This window comes from Rhodamnia argentea, chromosome 2 (assembly GCF_020921035.1).
Source record: "Rhodamnia argentea isolate NSW1041297 chromosome 2, ASM2092103v1, whole genome shotgun sequence".
NCBI classification, from domain to species: Eukaryota; Viridiplantae; Streptophyta; class Magnoliopsida; order Myrtales; family Myrtaceae; genus Rhodamnia; species Rhodamnia argentea.
The window spans coordinates 35,514,087-35,531,064 of record NC_063151.1 but is presented as its reverse complement, the minus strand read 5'-3'; the positions used below and the strand labels follow the sequence as shown (position 1 = coordinate 35,531,064).

The 16,978-nt window shown below is 44.1% G+C and overlaps 1 protein-coding gene across 1 annotated transcript; it reads right to left on the bottom strand.

Moving 5' to 3' along the window:
* Nucleotides 1-1,813: 1,813 nt before the first annotated feature.
* LOC115737869 lies at nucleotides 1,814-3,880 on the bottom strand. The gene has a single exon (XM_030670256.1). The coding sequence runs from the start codon at nucleotides 3,878-3,880 to the stop codon at nucleotides 1,814-1,816; it is 2,067 nt and encodes a 688-aa protein (XP_030526116.1).
* Between the last annotated feature and the right edge of the window lie 13,098 nt (nucleotides 3,881-16,978).

Below are 16,978 nucleotides of genomic sequence, written 5' to 3'. Positions count from 1 at the left end.
TCTTTAGATGGCAACGTCATAGAGAGGTAGAGGAAGGTGTGTACAAATTTTGGGGTGGTTTCGGGTCCGTTTGCTATGTGAACGGGCTCTGTTTCTCCAAGTCAGACTCTAAAACTGCACTGTACAGCAGCAGGGGAGGGACGGTTTTGGGCTGTTTCGGGGCTCCGGCGGCGACGGGAGGTCGTGGGGCTGGTGGGGATGGTTCGAGGAAGTTTTGAGGAGTATGTGGTGGTCGGATTTGGGCGGAGAGAGGCGCCGTGGCGGCAACTGGTGGCTGAGCACAGAACCGGTGCAACTGGGGGCCAAAACAGGGCAAACCGGGGTTTGGGGCTGTTCCCGCCTTTCCGGCGGCTTCGCGGCGGTTGCAGGCGGAGCAGGATGGTTGATAGTGGTCTGGGGAAAGCTGGAGTTTCCGTGGAAAGCGGCGATGGTAGCCGGAACTCAAGCAGCAAGTGCCGAGCAACTGCAACAGCAGATTCGGCCCAAAACAGGGCAGTCCGCCCGACGTGATTCCAGCCGGTTCTCCGGCGACTCCGGCGGTGCGGCGACGGTCCGGTTGTGTCGATGGGATTCTGTGAGTGTCGTAGTTTGTCCTGGTAGCTTGTGCAGTGGGTGTCGTGGTTGAAAAATGAAGAACGAAGAGGAAGAAAGAGGAGTAGTGCAAGTCGGTTTGGGGGGGGCTAACGTGTGCAAGAGAGAGAGAGAGAGAGAGAGAGAGAGAGAATTCTGGAAATTTTGACTAAGGCTGAGCTGATAAGGTGGGGTCCACTGAGTTAATAGCCTTGTCTCTTAGCTCATAAAACTCTAGGGGTATTTTCGTAATTTTACATTTTGGCCGGGGGTATTTTGGTAATTTCGCACCCTAGGTAACTCAGCCGTCCGGAAACCCGACGGTGGGTTATTTAATCCAAACTCGAGTCAAAATAGCCCAAACAAATATTGATATGAAATTTTCTAATTCTGAGACGCAATTACTCATTTAATCGGAATTTATTCCAATTCGAGTAACAATCCCGGAAATTCCCAATTTCCGATTTCCAATCTCTTAACATCCAAACTTGGGCATCAAATTAAAATGTTCTAGTCATTCCATAGACTAGACTTCACTATTTTCATCGCCCAAAAATTTAGGGTGTTACATCAAATGTTTATAGGGAGCTCTCGGATCTATATCTAAATCTAATTCGAAAGAGTAAAATCCATGAATCTAAACCTAAATCTAAATCGGGAGACGAGAGCGGCATAATCTCGAAGGATTTATAGAGTCATGTCATGAACATCCTCATAGGCGATCACTACTTGGACAAATGGCCGAACCGGTCTTCACATTCATCCAAAATAAGCTACGAAAAATTATTCACACTTGCAAGCTCCCAAAACATAGTAAGAGATAAAAGGAAAGATAATCCAAGCAAAGAAGAAAAACTTGAACCCAAGATCAGCAAAGATGAGAACCGTAAAGGAGGAGGAGAGGGAGGGAGAGAGAGTTTTTCTCTTCCTCAGAACGTGTGGCGGTTGCAACCCTAGAGTGGGAAAGAGGGAGAGAGAAAAAAGTCATAGTTCTTGGAAAATTATTATATTATCGTCATTCTGGCTAATGTCTTGTCATAAAGCATTAGCTCTCTTGTACTTTAAATACTCGTAAGAAATAAAGTAAAGATTATTTTGTCCAGTCCTTACATAAATATCATGTTGCACCGGCTAATCACCTATGTACGAACATAAGCTCGAATTTTATTTGCAAGACTCTATTCAATGGCGATCGAGACGGACCAAACCCGAATATGGATTTGTCATAAACCGGAACCAAGGCCTATTTCAATATGAGCTTAGCAATGGCCTGGCCTTGGGTCATCTGGAAATGATCAGTCAGGCCGAAATGAGCCATCAGGAGCCAAACATGGGTCAGAAGCTCTCCCCCTCGCCTCAGCTGCCCAGCATGACGATCCCCTCTGCATTGGCTCGCGGCGTACATCAATATCTTCACCCAGAGCTTCGCGATCGTTTCCCACTTTATGCGTATTTCCCTCTGTCTGATCTCCGCCACGATCCTGCATCCATCGAACAGCACTGACTTGCTCTTTCCGCCCTTCACTTTACTTGGAGGGACTTCGGTGTTCACCTCTAGCAGCATTCTAGAAGCTCGCTGAAGATACGAGCTCATTTCATTTCTCTTCCCTCTATTGATCACTTGATTTTTTATCCACCAATTGGGCTTTCCATTCGGTTCTGAACTGGGTACTTGGTGATCCTCAAAGAACTTTAAAGCCTCGGCGAAAGTGTCGCGTAGCCTTATTTCTCCGATTCCACTGGGTAGCATAGAAGGGTACATGACCAGAAGATAAAACATGTACCTGGAGAGAAGCTTGCCCGCCCGAAAATGAGGGAGTTCGGATTCGCTCTGCCCTTCCTCTTGATCTGAGTAGTATGATAGTTCGGTGGCAATGTGCCAAGTTAGGACAACCTTGTCGAAATCCCCCTCGGTGGCCCACTCAGCTTGAGCGAGGCCATAACCTTTGAGTAGCGTAGCGAGAGACTCGTGAATATCCGTGCGGACGGGCGCGTCATTCTTCTCAACGTAGAGCAGATCTTCCTTGACATGACGGAAGATCCAATCCCTCATCTCGTTGGACATGTCTTCATGAAGAGTGTAGTGATATTTCTCTAGCTTCTCCCTGATCGTCAAGAACTCGAGCACATTTCCGCAAACCAAGGGCCTTTCTTTACTACAAAAGCTGAGCAAGCTGAATTGGCCAATTGAATGTGACCACCTGGGTTGTCTAGGCAATCTCATGAAGGTCACGGCACGTCCGAAAACACGGGTCTTGTTGTGCTTGCGCAACCAAACGTCGCACCAATCCGATGAAATCAGCATCAATATTGAATAGGTCTCGAAGAAAACAATGGCGGCCAGCAACAAGTAAGTGATGGAAAGATCGACCCTCGAAAGGTGTGACTTCTTGGCCCAAGAGAAGAGCACCAAAACCAACAGAGTGGTCGAGAAAGTGAACAAGCGGAGCCGGAGTCCCCACTTGGTGTCAAGCACCATTGCCTTTGTGTGGAGCAAATCGTAGATGAACCCGAGCTCGATCTCAACGATCCTAAATGCTTTCTGATGGTCATTGCCGATCGCCTTGAATATGGACTTGCTAGCATTCCTCTCATCATGGCTGAGTATCAACTCAACAAAGAGGCGCTTGAACATCTGAAGTAGGCGAAAGGCTGTCCCAATGTCCTCAGAATCAATCACTCTGGCCGGATCATCACCACTACTATAAATACCTTCCGGCACTTGGTCCTCTATCACCTCATCGGCCATGACGTAATACCCCTCGGCCTGCTTCAAAGTGTACTCATCCATGAAACGGGGGTAATTCGGGCTGGGATCAGGCAGGGCCAGCATCGACTGCTTGAGCTTGTCGTTGCTTGCCATCCAAAGAGCCCACACTCTCTCCCCGTACTTGACTATCCCAACCAATGCCATCACTGACGAGAGGTAGGAGAGATAAGATCTTGTCCAGGCCATGAAGATGATATATGAGGTGGCTGATGTTTGAACCACAAGGCCAAGGCAGTGCCTGAGCCAGAGAGCATTGTCCTCCAGAGAATAGGAAGTGATTGTGTCAGGCCCCCCCAAGAGAAGTAGAAGCAGTGGGGACCAGAATGCGAGCAACTTGTCGTTGTCGCCGATACGACCACCATTTCTCTCTTTCACGTCACCAAGCTTGCTGGAGAGGACGCCGAGGGCGACGGTGGCCACGGAGTCTGCAGTCAGGTACGCACACCAGACGGCGATCCTGAGCTTGAGATTGTGGCTGGACTTTCTCTTTTGGCCGAAGAGAATGAGTAAGATTTGGACAGTTAGTGTGAACACCGCCATCGCTCTTAGCTCCCACGAGTTCCAAATTTTTCTCCAGAATTCCGCACGAAGAACCTCCATAATGATAGGCTTTGTGTTTCTCTGAGAAAGAGACAGGGATGAATTGCTTCTAGCATTAGGTTGGGTTAATTGACAATGATGACAAATTTGCGCAAGGTATATCCGAGAAACATTTACCATAATGTCACTGGAGAGAGCCAGAAGTAAAGTCTGGAACACGACGGACAAAATGTTGCGTACTATTAAAGTGAAAAGACCAAAGTTACAAGGACAAAAGAGAAAGGCAAAGACAAGTAACAAATGAAAGTACTCCAGATTGAAGAAGCGCTTACAAATTATTTTATAAAAAATGAAATTGGCATTTCAATAGATGAGGCATATTCAATCACTCCTTGGGAACTTATCACATCGTTTTATGAATCTATCTTACCAGGTAAATGCCTCTAAATCTTTGTTATTCAAGTTGAAATAGTGCCAGACTTAGTCTCGGTCATTGGATTAGACGGATAACATGACAATTGATTTGGAACTGACTTTGATAGGAAGAGGAAGGCATTTTTTTTTTCCTTTCTATTTTTTTTTTCTAGGGCAAGATGGTGATTTGGTAGAGGGACCAAGGGATATCACGTCCGTTGGTCAATTTTAATCTTGTCATTGTCCGATGGTCCATAATGACACGATAACCGTGAAGTTAAGATGTTTATTACTTCAAATAGAAAGGCTAGATTGTGAATAATCTTTGTCGGGATAATTTGATCGCTAGCCATGAGTTATCACGTTGGGTTTGCGACACAAATTCTTCTATTTTTTTTTTTTTTCTCTTCTTAATCGGGTTCCTTTCAATTTTAGGCCGGGTAAGTTAACAAGGATGCCAAGTTTTGCAAGGCATCCGGGAAACATGTAACATTATGTCACTGGACAGCACCAAAAGTAAAGTTTGGAAACAGGAAGGAACGAATATTGCAGTACTTCAGAAAGAAGAATAAGGTAAAGAAGAATAAAGGATGAGAATACTTCAGAAAGAAGAATAAAGGATGAGAATACCTACAGAATTCAGACTATGTTTGCAAATAATCTTGTTGAAATAGTGATGCCTTAGTTAGAGTTGGACGTTTTCATGTTTCGTCCAGGTCTTAGGTGGAATCTGCTCATCGAAACTAGTTTTCAATTTTTGGAACTTGAAACCTACTATCCATACCCTAAAACCTAAAACTTACCGTGTCACAAGTTCCACGGTTGGTTTCATGGTCTATCAAGAAACCCAGGAACCAGCTAATTTTCTTTTTTTAATTTCACTAGGTTACTTTGTATGTCAGCTAATTATGTCCTTGTACAAGTTGCGGACATCATTTCTTTTCATAATTTCTTACATATTTCGTAATGAAACATCTTTTACATCTACAAAGCAATTTTAAAGAAACATAATAACTAACTGGTTCGTGTTTATTCTTAATCTTGAAGTAGTACTTTATCTAGTTCTATTAGAGTGCCTGCATTAGTATCTAACTTAATTTAGCTTGCACCCGTTCCCTAAAATTATGTTATTTTTACAACAATTAAGGCTATAAGAGAGATTTCTTTCGAGACAAAATGAGGTGAAAATACGCTTTTACCCCTTAAAAGTCATGCTGCTAATTACACATGCTAGCGAATAAAAGTAATCGAGGGTTAACGCGGGAAATGAAATGAATGTTAGGGAGATATTTTGTCGAATCTATGTTGACACCTGAATTTTTAGTCATTTTTCCTTTAGTTTTATTTTACAAAATTCATTAAAAATTCACAAAAAATTAAAAAAAATTAAAAAAAATTATTAAAAAATCAACATTGGAAGCCTTGGCCAAGCTTAAGGAACCAATTTGGAACAAAAAATAATTTTTCATATTTTTCGCATTTTTTAATATTTTAGGAAAATAGGAAAATACTTGAAAATTCATAAAAAATACTTTTCGAGGTCACAAAAATACAGAAAAATGTCCAATATTTTTATTTTAATTCCCTTTTCATATTGACTTCAAGAGAAATTGAAAATTGAGTTCAATTTTAGGTGTTTCTTCATAATGCCTAAGGTTGAATTTGCACAAAAAATACCAATTGAGTCTTTTTATTTGCAATTTTTGCACATTTGGAGTTTAGACATTCAATTGCAGTCCCTTTGAACTTCAATTTGATCAATTGCACCCACAATTGCGCGAATTGCACGAATTAGGCCAAATCCCCAAAATGTTTGCAATTTAGTCCCTCAATTGGCCAATTTTTGAAATTACTTTTAATTGAGGGACTATTATAGTAAAATTGAACTGTTACCCTATGTTTTCATACATTTCAAATTGATTGGCATAGGTCTCATGGTCCAATTTTATCAAATTGACATCCAATTGAACATTTCCCTAATTTGGGCAAATTGAAAAATTTGGGGTTTTTATAGAAATTGAAGTGAACTTTTGGGCAAAATTGCATTTTTAGATAATATCCAGGGCCCTAAGTCCAATTTTGAAGATTAATTGCAGAAATTCCAAGTCAATTTTGTTTAATTTTGAAAATTACGCGAAGTTCATTGTCTCGAACCTGGTTCGCACCGGTCCGATCACCCGGTCGGACCGGTCGAACCGGTCCGGAACAAGGCTTCGTCTTCCTCGAAACGCCCGTGCATATGAACAGTGAATGGCATGATTTGGACGATCAAATTGACAGGCCAATTGGTGATAATCGAAGCAATTAATTTAGGCGTTTTGTTCCCCAGGTTGATACGCATTGATTGAGCCAAGTATCAAGATCAATGGCCGCCGGAGGAGCTCCGGCGAGCCGACCAAAGCCACGGCGACGTGAAAAAGTCAACAGCACGCAAATCAAGTGCAATTCGCGCGTAATTAACATCGCCGGAGCACCAAACGGAGTCCAACGGAATTGCATTCCGTTCTTGACGCCGTTTAGACCATTTGGCACACTTGAACACGTGTGGAGGAAGCTCGGCCAGCTCATACTCGACGCGCGCAAATTCGAAAGTTGGTATAAATAGCTGGGAAGCTTCGCGAATCAGAAGGAGGCTCATTCGTGCTCGTCCCGTAACCGAATAGAGAGAGAAAGCGAGAGGGATAGAGAGAGAAGTTCTCGTGCAAAGCTTGAACTCAAGTTGCAGACCGAGGATCCGCAACTTCGCCGCCGCCGATTCAGCCCAAATCAGGCCGTCGGACCACCACAGGAAGCTCGCCGGAGCCACCAGGAAGCGATCGCGCCGACCGGATCAGCTCAAGACCTCCAAAATCGGTGAGTAGACTTCTCAATCATTCTACTGTACACTAATGGCATCTCATATTCACGAACTTAATCCTTGCAATTAGAGTGTGCATTTTGCCTTTGGAACCTCACTAATCACGATCGCGTCTTGTTTGTGCATTGATTCCCCTCAAAAACCTCGAGTCGAACCTCCTACTCATCGCGGTCCGGTCGGACTTCGGCCGGGCAAATCCGGCGATTGCGGGTTCAATCTGAACCCGAGGTAAGTGTTCTCAACTTAATTTGAGTGTGCTTGAAGCTTTAATTCAATAGTTATGCTCTACGTTGCTTGATTGAGTTACGAGAAACCGAGTCCGCAAATAGCTCATAGCTCGAGATTCTATGGATGAAATGGCTTGATTTTTGGATATGTTAGTCTAGAGGTTCAAAGTAGTCGAACGCCGTAGGTTTCATGTCATTCCGGCGAGATCTCACCGTTGGATCTCGCCGGAGAAATGTTAGCCGTCCGTTTGTCGTCGTCGAGAGGTAGGAGACGAGTCTATGTGGCGATCAACGTGGTCGGCGGGCTGATGTGTCGAAAGCTGGTTGGTCCAGCTCGTCGCCGACTCGGCTCGGCCGTTGGCGCGAATGAGCCGAGTCAGATCTCATCCAACGGCCCAGTTTATTAGTTGAGTTTGATTCCGGGCCGTTGGATCTTCGTTTAGTATTTTCGAAATTTTGATATATTAGATAGAAATTGAGAAATGGTGAAACGGTGCCGTTTTAGTTAGTGTTAGGCGACGTCGTTTAGGGCATATAGGGATTGAACGGCTCAGATTGAACTTAAGTTAGATCGTAGCCGCCCAAGTTGTTAAGTGATGCGGTGACGTTTTGTGTAAAAGACCGAAAGCGGCGTCGTTTTGTGGTTTAGGAGTTTTAACGGCCCCGATCGCTTCTAGCTTGAATCGCAGCCGTCCTTTAGATGTTTAATGCGTCGCCGTTTCATGTAGTGATAGAGCAACGGCTGAGATCGAATCCGATGGTTTAATCGTGACCGTCCGCTCGTTTGATAGATGCGACGCCGTTTAAAGTAGAGACCGGGCGCGACGTCGTTTTGAATTGAAGGAGAATTGATGGTCTAGATCACGCCTGAGGACCAAATCGTGACCGTCCGTGAGATATACTAAATGCGACACCGTTTTTGTGAGACGAGTCAGACACGGCGTCGTCTTATCCTGGTCGAGTCGACGGTTGAGATTAACCTTAGGATTGATCTCATCCGTCCATTCCTTTTATGCATATTTCGAATATTATAAATAGTATTAGAAAATAAAAAAATAAATAGATAAATACGTATACTGCGTCGTATAGGGTTAGAGTGAGTCTGAGTCGGGTCAGACCGGGTTGACCCGGTCCGGTTTATTAATAAAAAAAAATAAAAAATAAAAAGAAATTTCCAGAAATTAAAAAAAATTGCAAAAATACTTAGAAAATTCATAAAAATTTCCAGATTTTCACAAAAAAATTTCTAAAAATTTGTAGATCGATTCGGGACTCATAAAGTCTGAATCGAGAAATTTTGAGACTTCGAGGGTCGATTAATTTCGATCCGAAAAATTTCCAATATTTTTTGAAAAATAAATAAAAATTCCAAAAAAATAGAAAAATTAGAAAAATTCAAGAAAATCACAAAAAATGGGAAATTGTCACATTCAACTGGCCAAATCGAAATTTTGTGATTTTCGGGTCCCGACCCCCCAAAAATGACCATTCTACCCTTCCGGGCCATTCGCCCCAAATTTTCACCAAATCACCCTAAAACCCAATTTTGATTTTTTTGTAGACCGATAGGGCCATTTTAGACATGTCAAACCTTGATTGATTGATTTGATCATTTGTAATGATTTTGATTGCGCATTAAATTTCTTAATTGTGATTGATTAGGATAGAAAATTCCCATCTGCGTGAAAATTTAGAACTGTTAGGACCTACCTCACCCGATATCGCATCCGCATGAATTCTTAGGTTAGAAAAACACTCGACATCGGTAATCGAAAGGGCGTCAATTTAAAATTTGGCGTAACCAAGTCCCCGGACCCAAAATCTCTGGTTTTCGCGGAACCGAACGGTTTCTCCCGACCGCTCGGTAAGGTTTTCCGATCGTACCTTCCAATAAATCGATCGGTGGCGACTCCAAAATTGCATGTACACATCGCACATGCCACCCGAACACACAAGGTCAATTTCGATATTTGATAAATTCTATCCGACATCGCGATTCGAGTAATGGGTCTTGGGAGAGACCCGCGATCCCCTATATACATATAAAAGGGGGGAATCGGCTCGTTAACCCTTCTCACCCCGCCGGGACCGACCGACGACGGAGGGTCGCGACAGACCGGCGACTCAGCTGGGGATGCTTGATAAGAGGACTTAAGCCGATAAAAATGTTGATTGTTTTCTAATCCCGTTTTTCTGCAGATGCTCTTGAAGATGAGGTACGTCCACTAACAAAAGTGTTAAATGTTGATGCAGATGGGAGTTATAAGGGGTGGCGTCTATGCTAACCATTTTTTATGCAGATATGGAGTTTTGTGTTGTTTGTTTATTTATGCAAATATTGAAGCGGTGTTTTGAACATAAGTTGTTGTGCATGTCTTGCATATTTTGAGGATCACGACACTGCATACACAAGCGCCTAAACCCGAGCCGCGAATCACCCTTATAGGTCGCCATAGATAGGGATCGGTATGCGAAGCTCTTGTGTTTGATTGCACTTGGGTTGACCATATTTGATCCCGCTCGCTATGCAAGATTGATGGTCCTATCCACTTGTTGTTGGATTGCGCTTGTGGGCGGCCCATCGATTTGTATAGCGGGAGCCTTTTTTAGGTCCATACCCGAGCCTTTTTGAGTTCTTTAGAGTTGAACCTCACTTGTCTCATGCGCATGTGAAATGGACGGTTGGTATACCTAAAACCAAAAACCCAAAACCCAAAAAAAGAGTAACATCGGTTGGTAAGGCTTTCTACCCTCTTTATTTTGATCTTGTAAATTTAAATTTTGCATATCATGCATTTTCATTACATATCATCACAATTTGTAAGATCGTTTAAGTGATCGGGGTTGAAGGTCAATTTCCTTTTTTAGGATAGATGGCGCCCCGAGGTCGTGTTGATGTACCCGATGTATTCACATGGGAGAGGAGGACCATTCGACGCGAGGACCGAGTACCCGCTACATTCCGAGTCTTTGGATTTGTCCATGGACGAGAGCTCAATGGACGGAACCGCATCCGCAGCGAGAGTTGCGATTATACCCGATGTGGACGATATTTGGAACTTGAGCGCGAGAAAGAAAGAATTTGGGAGTTGTACATGAAGTTGGCAAGGAAGCCACGTGCGACCAAGACGGCCCCAAAACACTCCCCGATTAAGAAGAAGGAAGTTATCACCATATCCTCCGATGATGAAGAAGACGTCAAGCTTCCCGAGATAGTGGAGATTTCATCCGATGAGGATACCATCCCGATTGTCTAGAGTAGTACGACTTTGGGGCATTTTCTAGATTTTATTGTATTTTGAGTCTATTATGTACTTTCATCGATATTTATTGTCCGAACATCTCTAGATACTATCATGTTCTATCTATTTTGACTGTATTGTATTAGACTTGTAAATTCCATGAGCGACTTTCTACCCCGATTACGCTTAAACGATCCTAATCAAATTACATGCCATCTTTGGGTGAGATTAGGTCCGTAACTACCCTATTTGACTTATTTGGGTCAAGTGGGAGTAGTTGACCCTCATGTTACCAAAAGATGATATGGAATTTGGTTAGCACATTTGCATCACATTTCACGCATATGCATATTAAACCGTGGTAATTGACTTTAGGATCATCATTTTTGCATTTTTAGATCATGGGGAATGGAGACATCAAAGTCATCCCAATACCGGGCAAGGAACTCGCTATATGGTGGGATCGCCTCGACATTGTCAACAAGGCTTACATGGAAGGACGTTTGGGACGACTTGTAGATTTGATCAAAGTGGAATACCAACCGGCTCTCATCCAAGCACTAGCCAAGGCATGGGACGCGCGTACAATGACGTTTAACTTCCGAGGATTAGAGTTGACTCCTACGCTCGAGGAGTATACCGCTATTATTGGGGCCAAATTTGAAGAACGAATAGCTCAACCCCCTTTGGACATGGACTCCACTCGTTCATTATCGAATTTTCTCCGTCTTAAAATTTCTGAGATTGAAAAAGTCTACAAGTCCAATTCCAACAAATTCACCTTCTCGTTCCTTTTCGACAATTATTCCTCTCTACCCACCGAAACCGGTCATAAATCGAGAAAGGTGTTCATCTTGGTTTTCTTTGCATTCGTTCTATTCCCGACTTCTAGAACTACCTTTGACCCCTCCATAACCCATATAGCCGGACAAGCATGTTGTCGTTGGGATTATTCGTACATGATCTTAGCTGAGACTTTCCTCTCCCTAAATCGTTCCAAATCTTCAAAAAAGGCTGTTTTCCAAGCGTCTAGCGAATTACTCCACTTGTGGTTCACTTCTCACATAAAGACTTTCCAACTCCGAGTGGGGTGCTATGAGATCAATGAGCACATTCACCCTCTTAGATCCTTCCTTAAATGTCAATCCCTTGTGCCCAAATATTCGTTTAAAAAGTAGGTTGAGCTATTGGACAATTTGAAACCCGAACATATTAAGTGGCGTCTGACTTGGCCCAAGATCGTAGAGGCTCGCATTTCGGGAGTTGAAGATAACCCTGTTCCCTTATTGGGATGTACTGGCGCTGTGGCGTATTACCTCATTCGAGTGGTGAGGCAATTTGGAGTTCTACAAGAAATACCACCGGATGTTTGTCCCGGAATTTTCTCATTCGACATGACACGTGGGAAGCTTACAAAGGAGGCGAAGAAGTTATATTAATCTCGAATTAAGCTTATTCTTCACGCTTTGAAAAACTCCCCGCTACAACAAGTTGAGTGGCCGGATTATTTGGACGACGAGATGAACATTCATAGAGCCTCCAAGGAGTATATCCAGAAGTTTAAGGAGTATCGTCAATCAACGGTCGAGCCATATGTACCCGAGTGCGTATCTCCTCGGATTGAAGAGGTGGAGTCATATGAGCCGGAGTACATAGTACCATACGTACCGGGAGTAGAGCCGTACATTCCCGAAGATCCAGAGCGGTGGATGTTAGAGGAAGGAGAAGACCCATACCAGTGGGATTCCGACGGATCAGAAGAACAAGAAGAGTGGAAGCGTCCCCGACTTGGATAAATCCATTCCCCCATTTAGATTTTGCATATTTGTTATCTTTTGGATACTTTTGAACAATTTGATTTGTAATAGATATATATTATTTTTTTTATGAGCATTTCATGCATACATATAGAAAAGTCAATTACCACGGATCAATGTCTCCAATCCTTTAATATTTCCCATACCGATTTCATGTTCTGAAAACAGGTGAGTGACAAATACGAGGACTCGTAGCAAAACGCGCAAATTAAGGATGGAACGAGAAGAACTCGCACCTCGTGTGGGTAATTTAGAGAACCAGATGAATGTGATCGCCACAATGGTGGCGGAGATGAAGGCAATGATGATCGCTAGCCGGGGCCCCGCGGGCTCATCCGATGGAGTGAACGCTAATTCGGCGCCCGCCGCTAATCCCACTCTGAACCCGGAGCGACCGCATAAGGATCCTCCCGTTGTGATTGACCTGGAGAAAAAGGAGAAGCAAGTCTTCAAAATGGAAGAGGAAATCAAAAGGCTTGCTAAGATCGAAGAATGTTTGGCGAGTCGGGGTTATGAACTCTCGAGGTTCGACAAGGTTGCATCATTCGAAAAGATAGAGGTTCCCGCCGACTACAAGGAACCGGACTTTGTAAGGAGATATAATGGGACCGGGTGTCCCAAGGCGCACTTGAAGTATTATTTGCGCCGAATGTCGCAATTCTCAAACAATATCCCATTACCGGTCAACACTTTCCAGGAGAGCCTATCTGGGGCAGCCCTGGCGTGGTTCATTGAATTAGAACCGGAGAGGCTCGCCGATTGGGATAAACCGGCAGACGAGTTCCTTCGGCAATACAAGTTTAACACTTTGACCGCCCTCACTAGAGAGGACCTTCTCAGAATCGTAAAGGGAAAGAGCGAGGCCGTTCGCGCCTACGCCCGCAGATGGAGAGCACCGGCCGTGCGGGTAAAACCGCCGATCCCGGAAGAAGAATTAATAGACCTGTTCCTCAAGGCCCTTCCTTTTGAGTTTTTCGACAAGTCGAACACCTCCGGGTGTCAGACGTTTGCGCACCCGATAAAGGTGGCGTAACGCTATGAGTGGGCACCGAGAGAGAAGAAGATACCCGAGGCGCCTTTCAAACGCCAATACCCTTTGAGAAGGGATATTAGGGAGCAACCGGAGAAGTAGCTTTTGTCCCTAACCCGCCAAAGCCCGTAAATTTCTCGCCTTCAATCCCTACCCAAGGAACGTCCTCCCGGACTGCTTCCAAACCACCGGATTTCGAAAAAAGAACCCAGCTTGTTTTCACCCCATTACCCCGACCCTTATCCAAATTATTACCCATGCTGTTGGAGAACCGTTTAGTTGCAAAAGAGCCACCTAGAGCTCACCCGCCAAGATTTCCCGGGTATGATGAGACCTGGACATGCGTATACCATATAGGAGAAAGGGGACATAACATCGACAACTGTCTCGCTCTCAAGTTCAAGGTGCAAGCACCGATCGATGGAAAAGTTCTAGAGTTTGATAAGACCGAACCCGATGTGCAGCAGAACCCGTTACACGAGCATCGCGAGGTGAACGCGATTTTTGGAGGTGAAGAGGAAGAAGTTCTCGAGTTTATAGTGGATATGGGTAAGATGCGGGACGTCTTGACATTGGCCTCGCAATACCCCGAAGGAGAGAGTATTTCCCGGGAGCAAAAGGAAGCTTGCTTAGAAAAGTTGATCAATCCGGGCGTTATGGGAAGAATGGAAAACGCTGCCTTTAAAGGGACCTACGTGGCAAAGGACATGTTGTCTGAGGAGTTTGCGATGAAACCTACGAGGGGAGCTGTTTTGAAAATATCCTCGGGATATTTGATGAGCATTAAAGATGGCCAAGAAATCGAAGAGATAGATGAATATGAAGTCCGCCTGGATAAAGCACGCAGAGGTGATAGAAGATTCATGCAGAAAGCTCTTGAGAGAGGTGAAGTAGTGGACAATTTAGGAGAAGATAATGGTGGCTATAACTTTAAAGTGCTGTACTCGGCGCCCCAGAGTTTCTTTGTCAATTCTGGAAATGTAGTCCCCGATGGGTGGGGCGGCATGGATGACCCCGCAAGTGAGGAATTTGTAGGAACAATCGATGAAGTTAAGGACTAGGCGGTCCCTCGGAATGAACAGGAGAATCGAGAGGTCGATATGCGACTTTCTAATCTGGAGACGCACATGCGTCATTTGACAAACATGGTAGCGGATTGGTCGCAGTTGATGACCAAAAGGAATACCATGGCGGTAGAAGAGAGCGTGCGGATTCCGGAAATGCGGCGGGCTATAGACACACAAAATCGAAAGATCGCCCTACTGCAAGAGCAAGGGGATGATGTGTCAAGGAAAATAGATGATTTGAAAGAGCTAATTACACCACTCACCCAAGTAAGAAATGTTCCGCCCCAAGGCATGAACCCAAGAGTGGTCTTCCGTATGAAGTATAATGGCGATGGGTGTCCTCCGGCGCATATCTCATACTATCTCCGCCAAATGGTTGGCCACCATGAAGATGATGAAACATTGATCCGGAATTTCGGACATAGTTTAACGGGCCCCGCACTAGCATGGTTTCAGTTAATTGACCTAGACTGGGTCCCGAGCCGGGAAGATTTATCGGAGCACTTTATACGCCACTTTGAAGTTGGAATTAGAGGTTATTTCACTAAGGCCAATTTGCTGAATATCAGAAAAGGTGAAGACGAAAGTTTTGAACTCTTCGCCGGGAGGTGGAAGAAGCACGCCGTGATGGTGCAACCGCCGCTGTCGGAGAGAGAAATGCTTGAGTTCGTGCTGAAGTCACTTCCGGCGGAATACTTTGATCGCATGTATGCGTACACTTACTCGTCATTCCAACATCCGGTGGAGATCGGTATGAGAATTGAGGGGATTATCCTAAGAGTCAGAAGGGAAAGGCGGAGGGATCCGAATGAAGAAAATGCCACGCTGATAAGGCCCGGTCCAGAACATAACCCCGAGGATGTTCATGAGGATGAAATGATTGGGATGGTAGATGCCCCAATTCGTTTCGTGATTGATTTGAACAAAGTTGATAGCTGGGAGTTGGAAGCTTCTAGTTCAGAAAAACCATCAACATCCGAATCACTACCAGAAAAGATCATACCGGTGAGGATTAAATTACCGCCCGTGGAAGAGTATAATTCAAGGGCGCTTCACTGGGACTATGGAACAGGCGAGATTGACGTCATAATAAGATCCGGAAGGTGTTATCCACCAAGAGAAGCGGATTCCGAAAAGAGAGTCCCAACCGAGGAAGAGGTTGAGAAGTTGCAATCGGTCGTGAGGACCGGTGAATATGAGGTCGTTGATCAACTAAGGAAAATGCCGGCACAAATTCCTTACTGGATCTCTTCAAGAATTACGAAAAGCATAAGAATGCCCTCTTGAAAGTGCTGGATGAGGTGCATGTTCCGGAGACAATTAATGAAATTCAACTTGGGGACTTCGTGGGTGCTATCTTTCCGAAGGACCGGATATCTTTCTCGGATGAAGACTTCCCGAAAGAAGGGCGGGTCCACAACAAAGCCCTTTATATAGCTGTGAGGTGTCACGGAAAGGAGGTTCCTCATGTTCTGATTGATAATGGCTCTGCTTTTAACCTATGTCCTTTGGGCACCTTGAGAAGCTTGGGGATCAATGAAGATTTCGTGAAGACATCTAAGGCCACTATCCGGTCATTTGACGGAGTCTCCAAAAATGTTGTAGGAGAGATTGAGCTGGACATTGACATTGGACCGGTAACTTTCTCTATATCGTTCCAAGTACTGGACATTCCAAGCGCCTTCACCTTGCTCCCGGGAAGACCGTGGATTCATGTGTCCGGAGCGGTACCTTCCCGTTGACGCCTAAATTTTGATTAATCTATTTTTTGCATAAAAATTATAAAAAATCATCTCACATATTTATTTTTAGCGTACATTGCATTGGCATATAATCGGGCAAGCAGAACACTTAATTTAGCATGCGTCTAGACTAGGCACGGGATGGAAAAATACACCGAGAAGATTTGAAACTTCAAGGACCGTATTGCAAATACTTAAAATTTCGGGATCGTATTGCAAATACTTGGAACTTGGGGACTGTATTGCAAATACCAAAAGAAGATGAAGAAGGGAAGATGATGAAGGGAAGATAATGAAAAGAAGATGAAGAAGGGAAGATGATGAAGGGAAGATAATGAAGGGAAGATGAAAATGGAAGGTGAAGAAATGAAGATGAAGAAGGGAAGATGAAAATGGAAGGTGAAGAAATGAAGATGAAGAAGAGAAGATGAAGATGGAAGGTGAAGAAATGAAGGTGAAGAATGAAGGATGAAGAACTTTGCCTATAAAAGAGAGAGCTCTTGAGAAGAGTTTTAGAAGGGGGGAAGTGGAAGAGAATTTTTGTGATAGAGAAGGTAGAGAGCTCTTGAGAAGAGTTTTAGGAGGAGGGGAGAGTGGAAGAGAATTGAGAGAGTTTTGAGAGAGTTTTTGAGAGGAATTTTTAGAGAGGAAAAAGAGAGTTCTTGAGAAAAATCAGAAGAGAAAATTCGAGAGTGAAGAAAA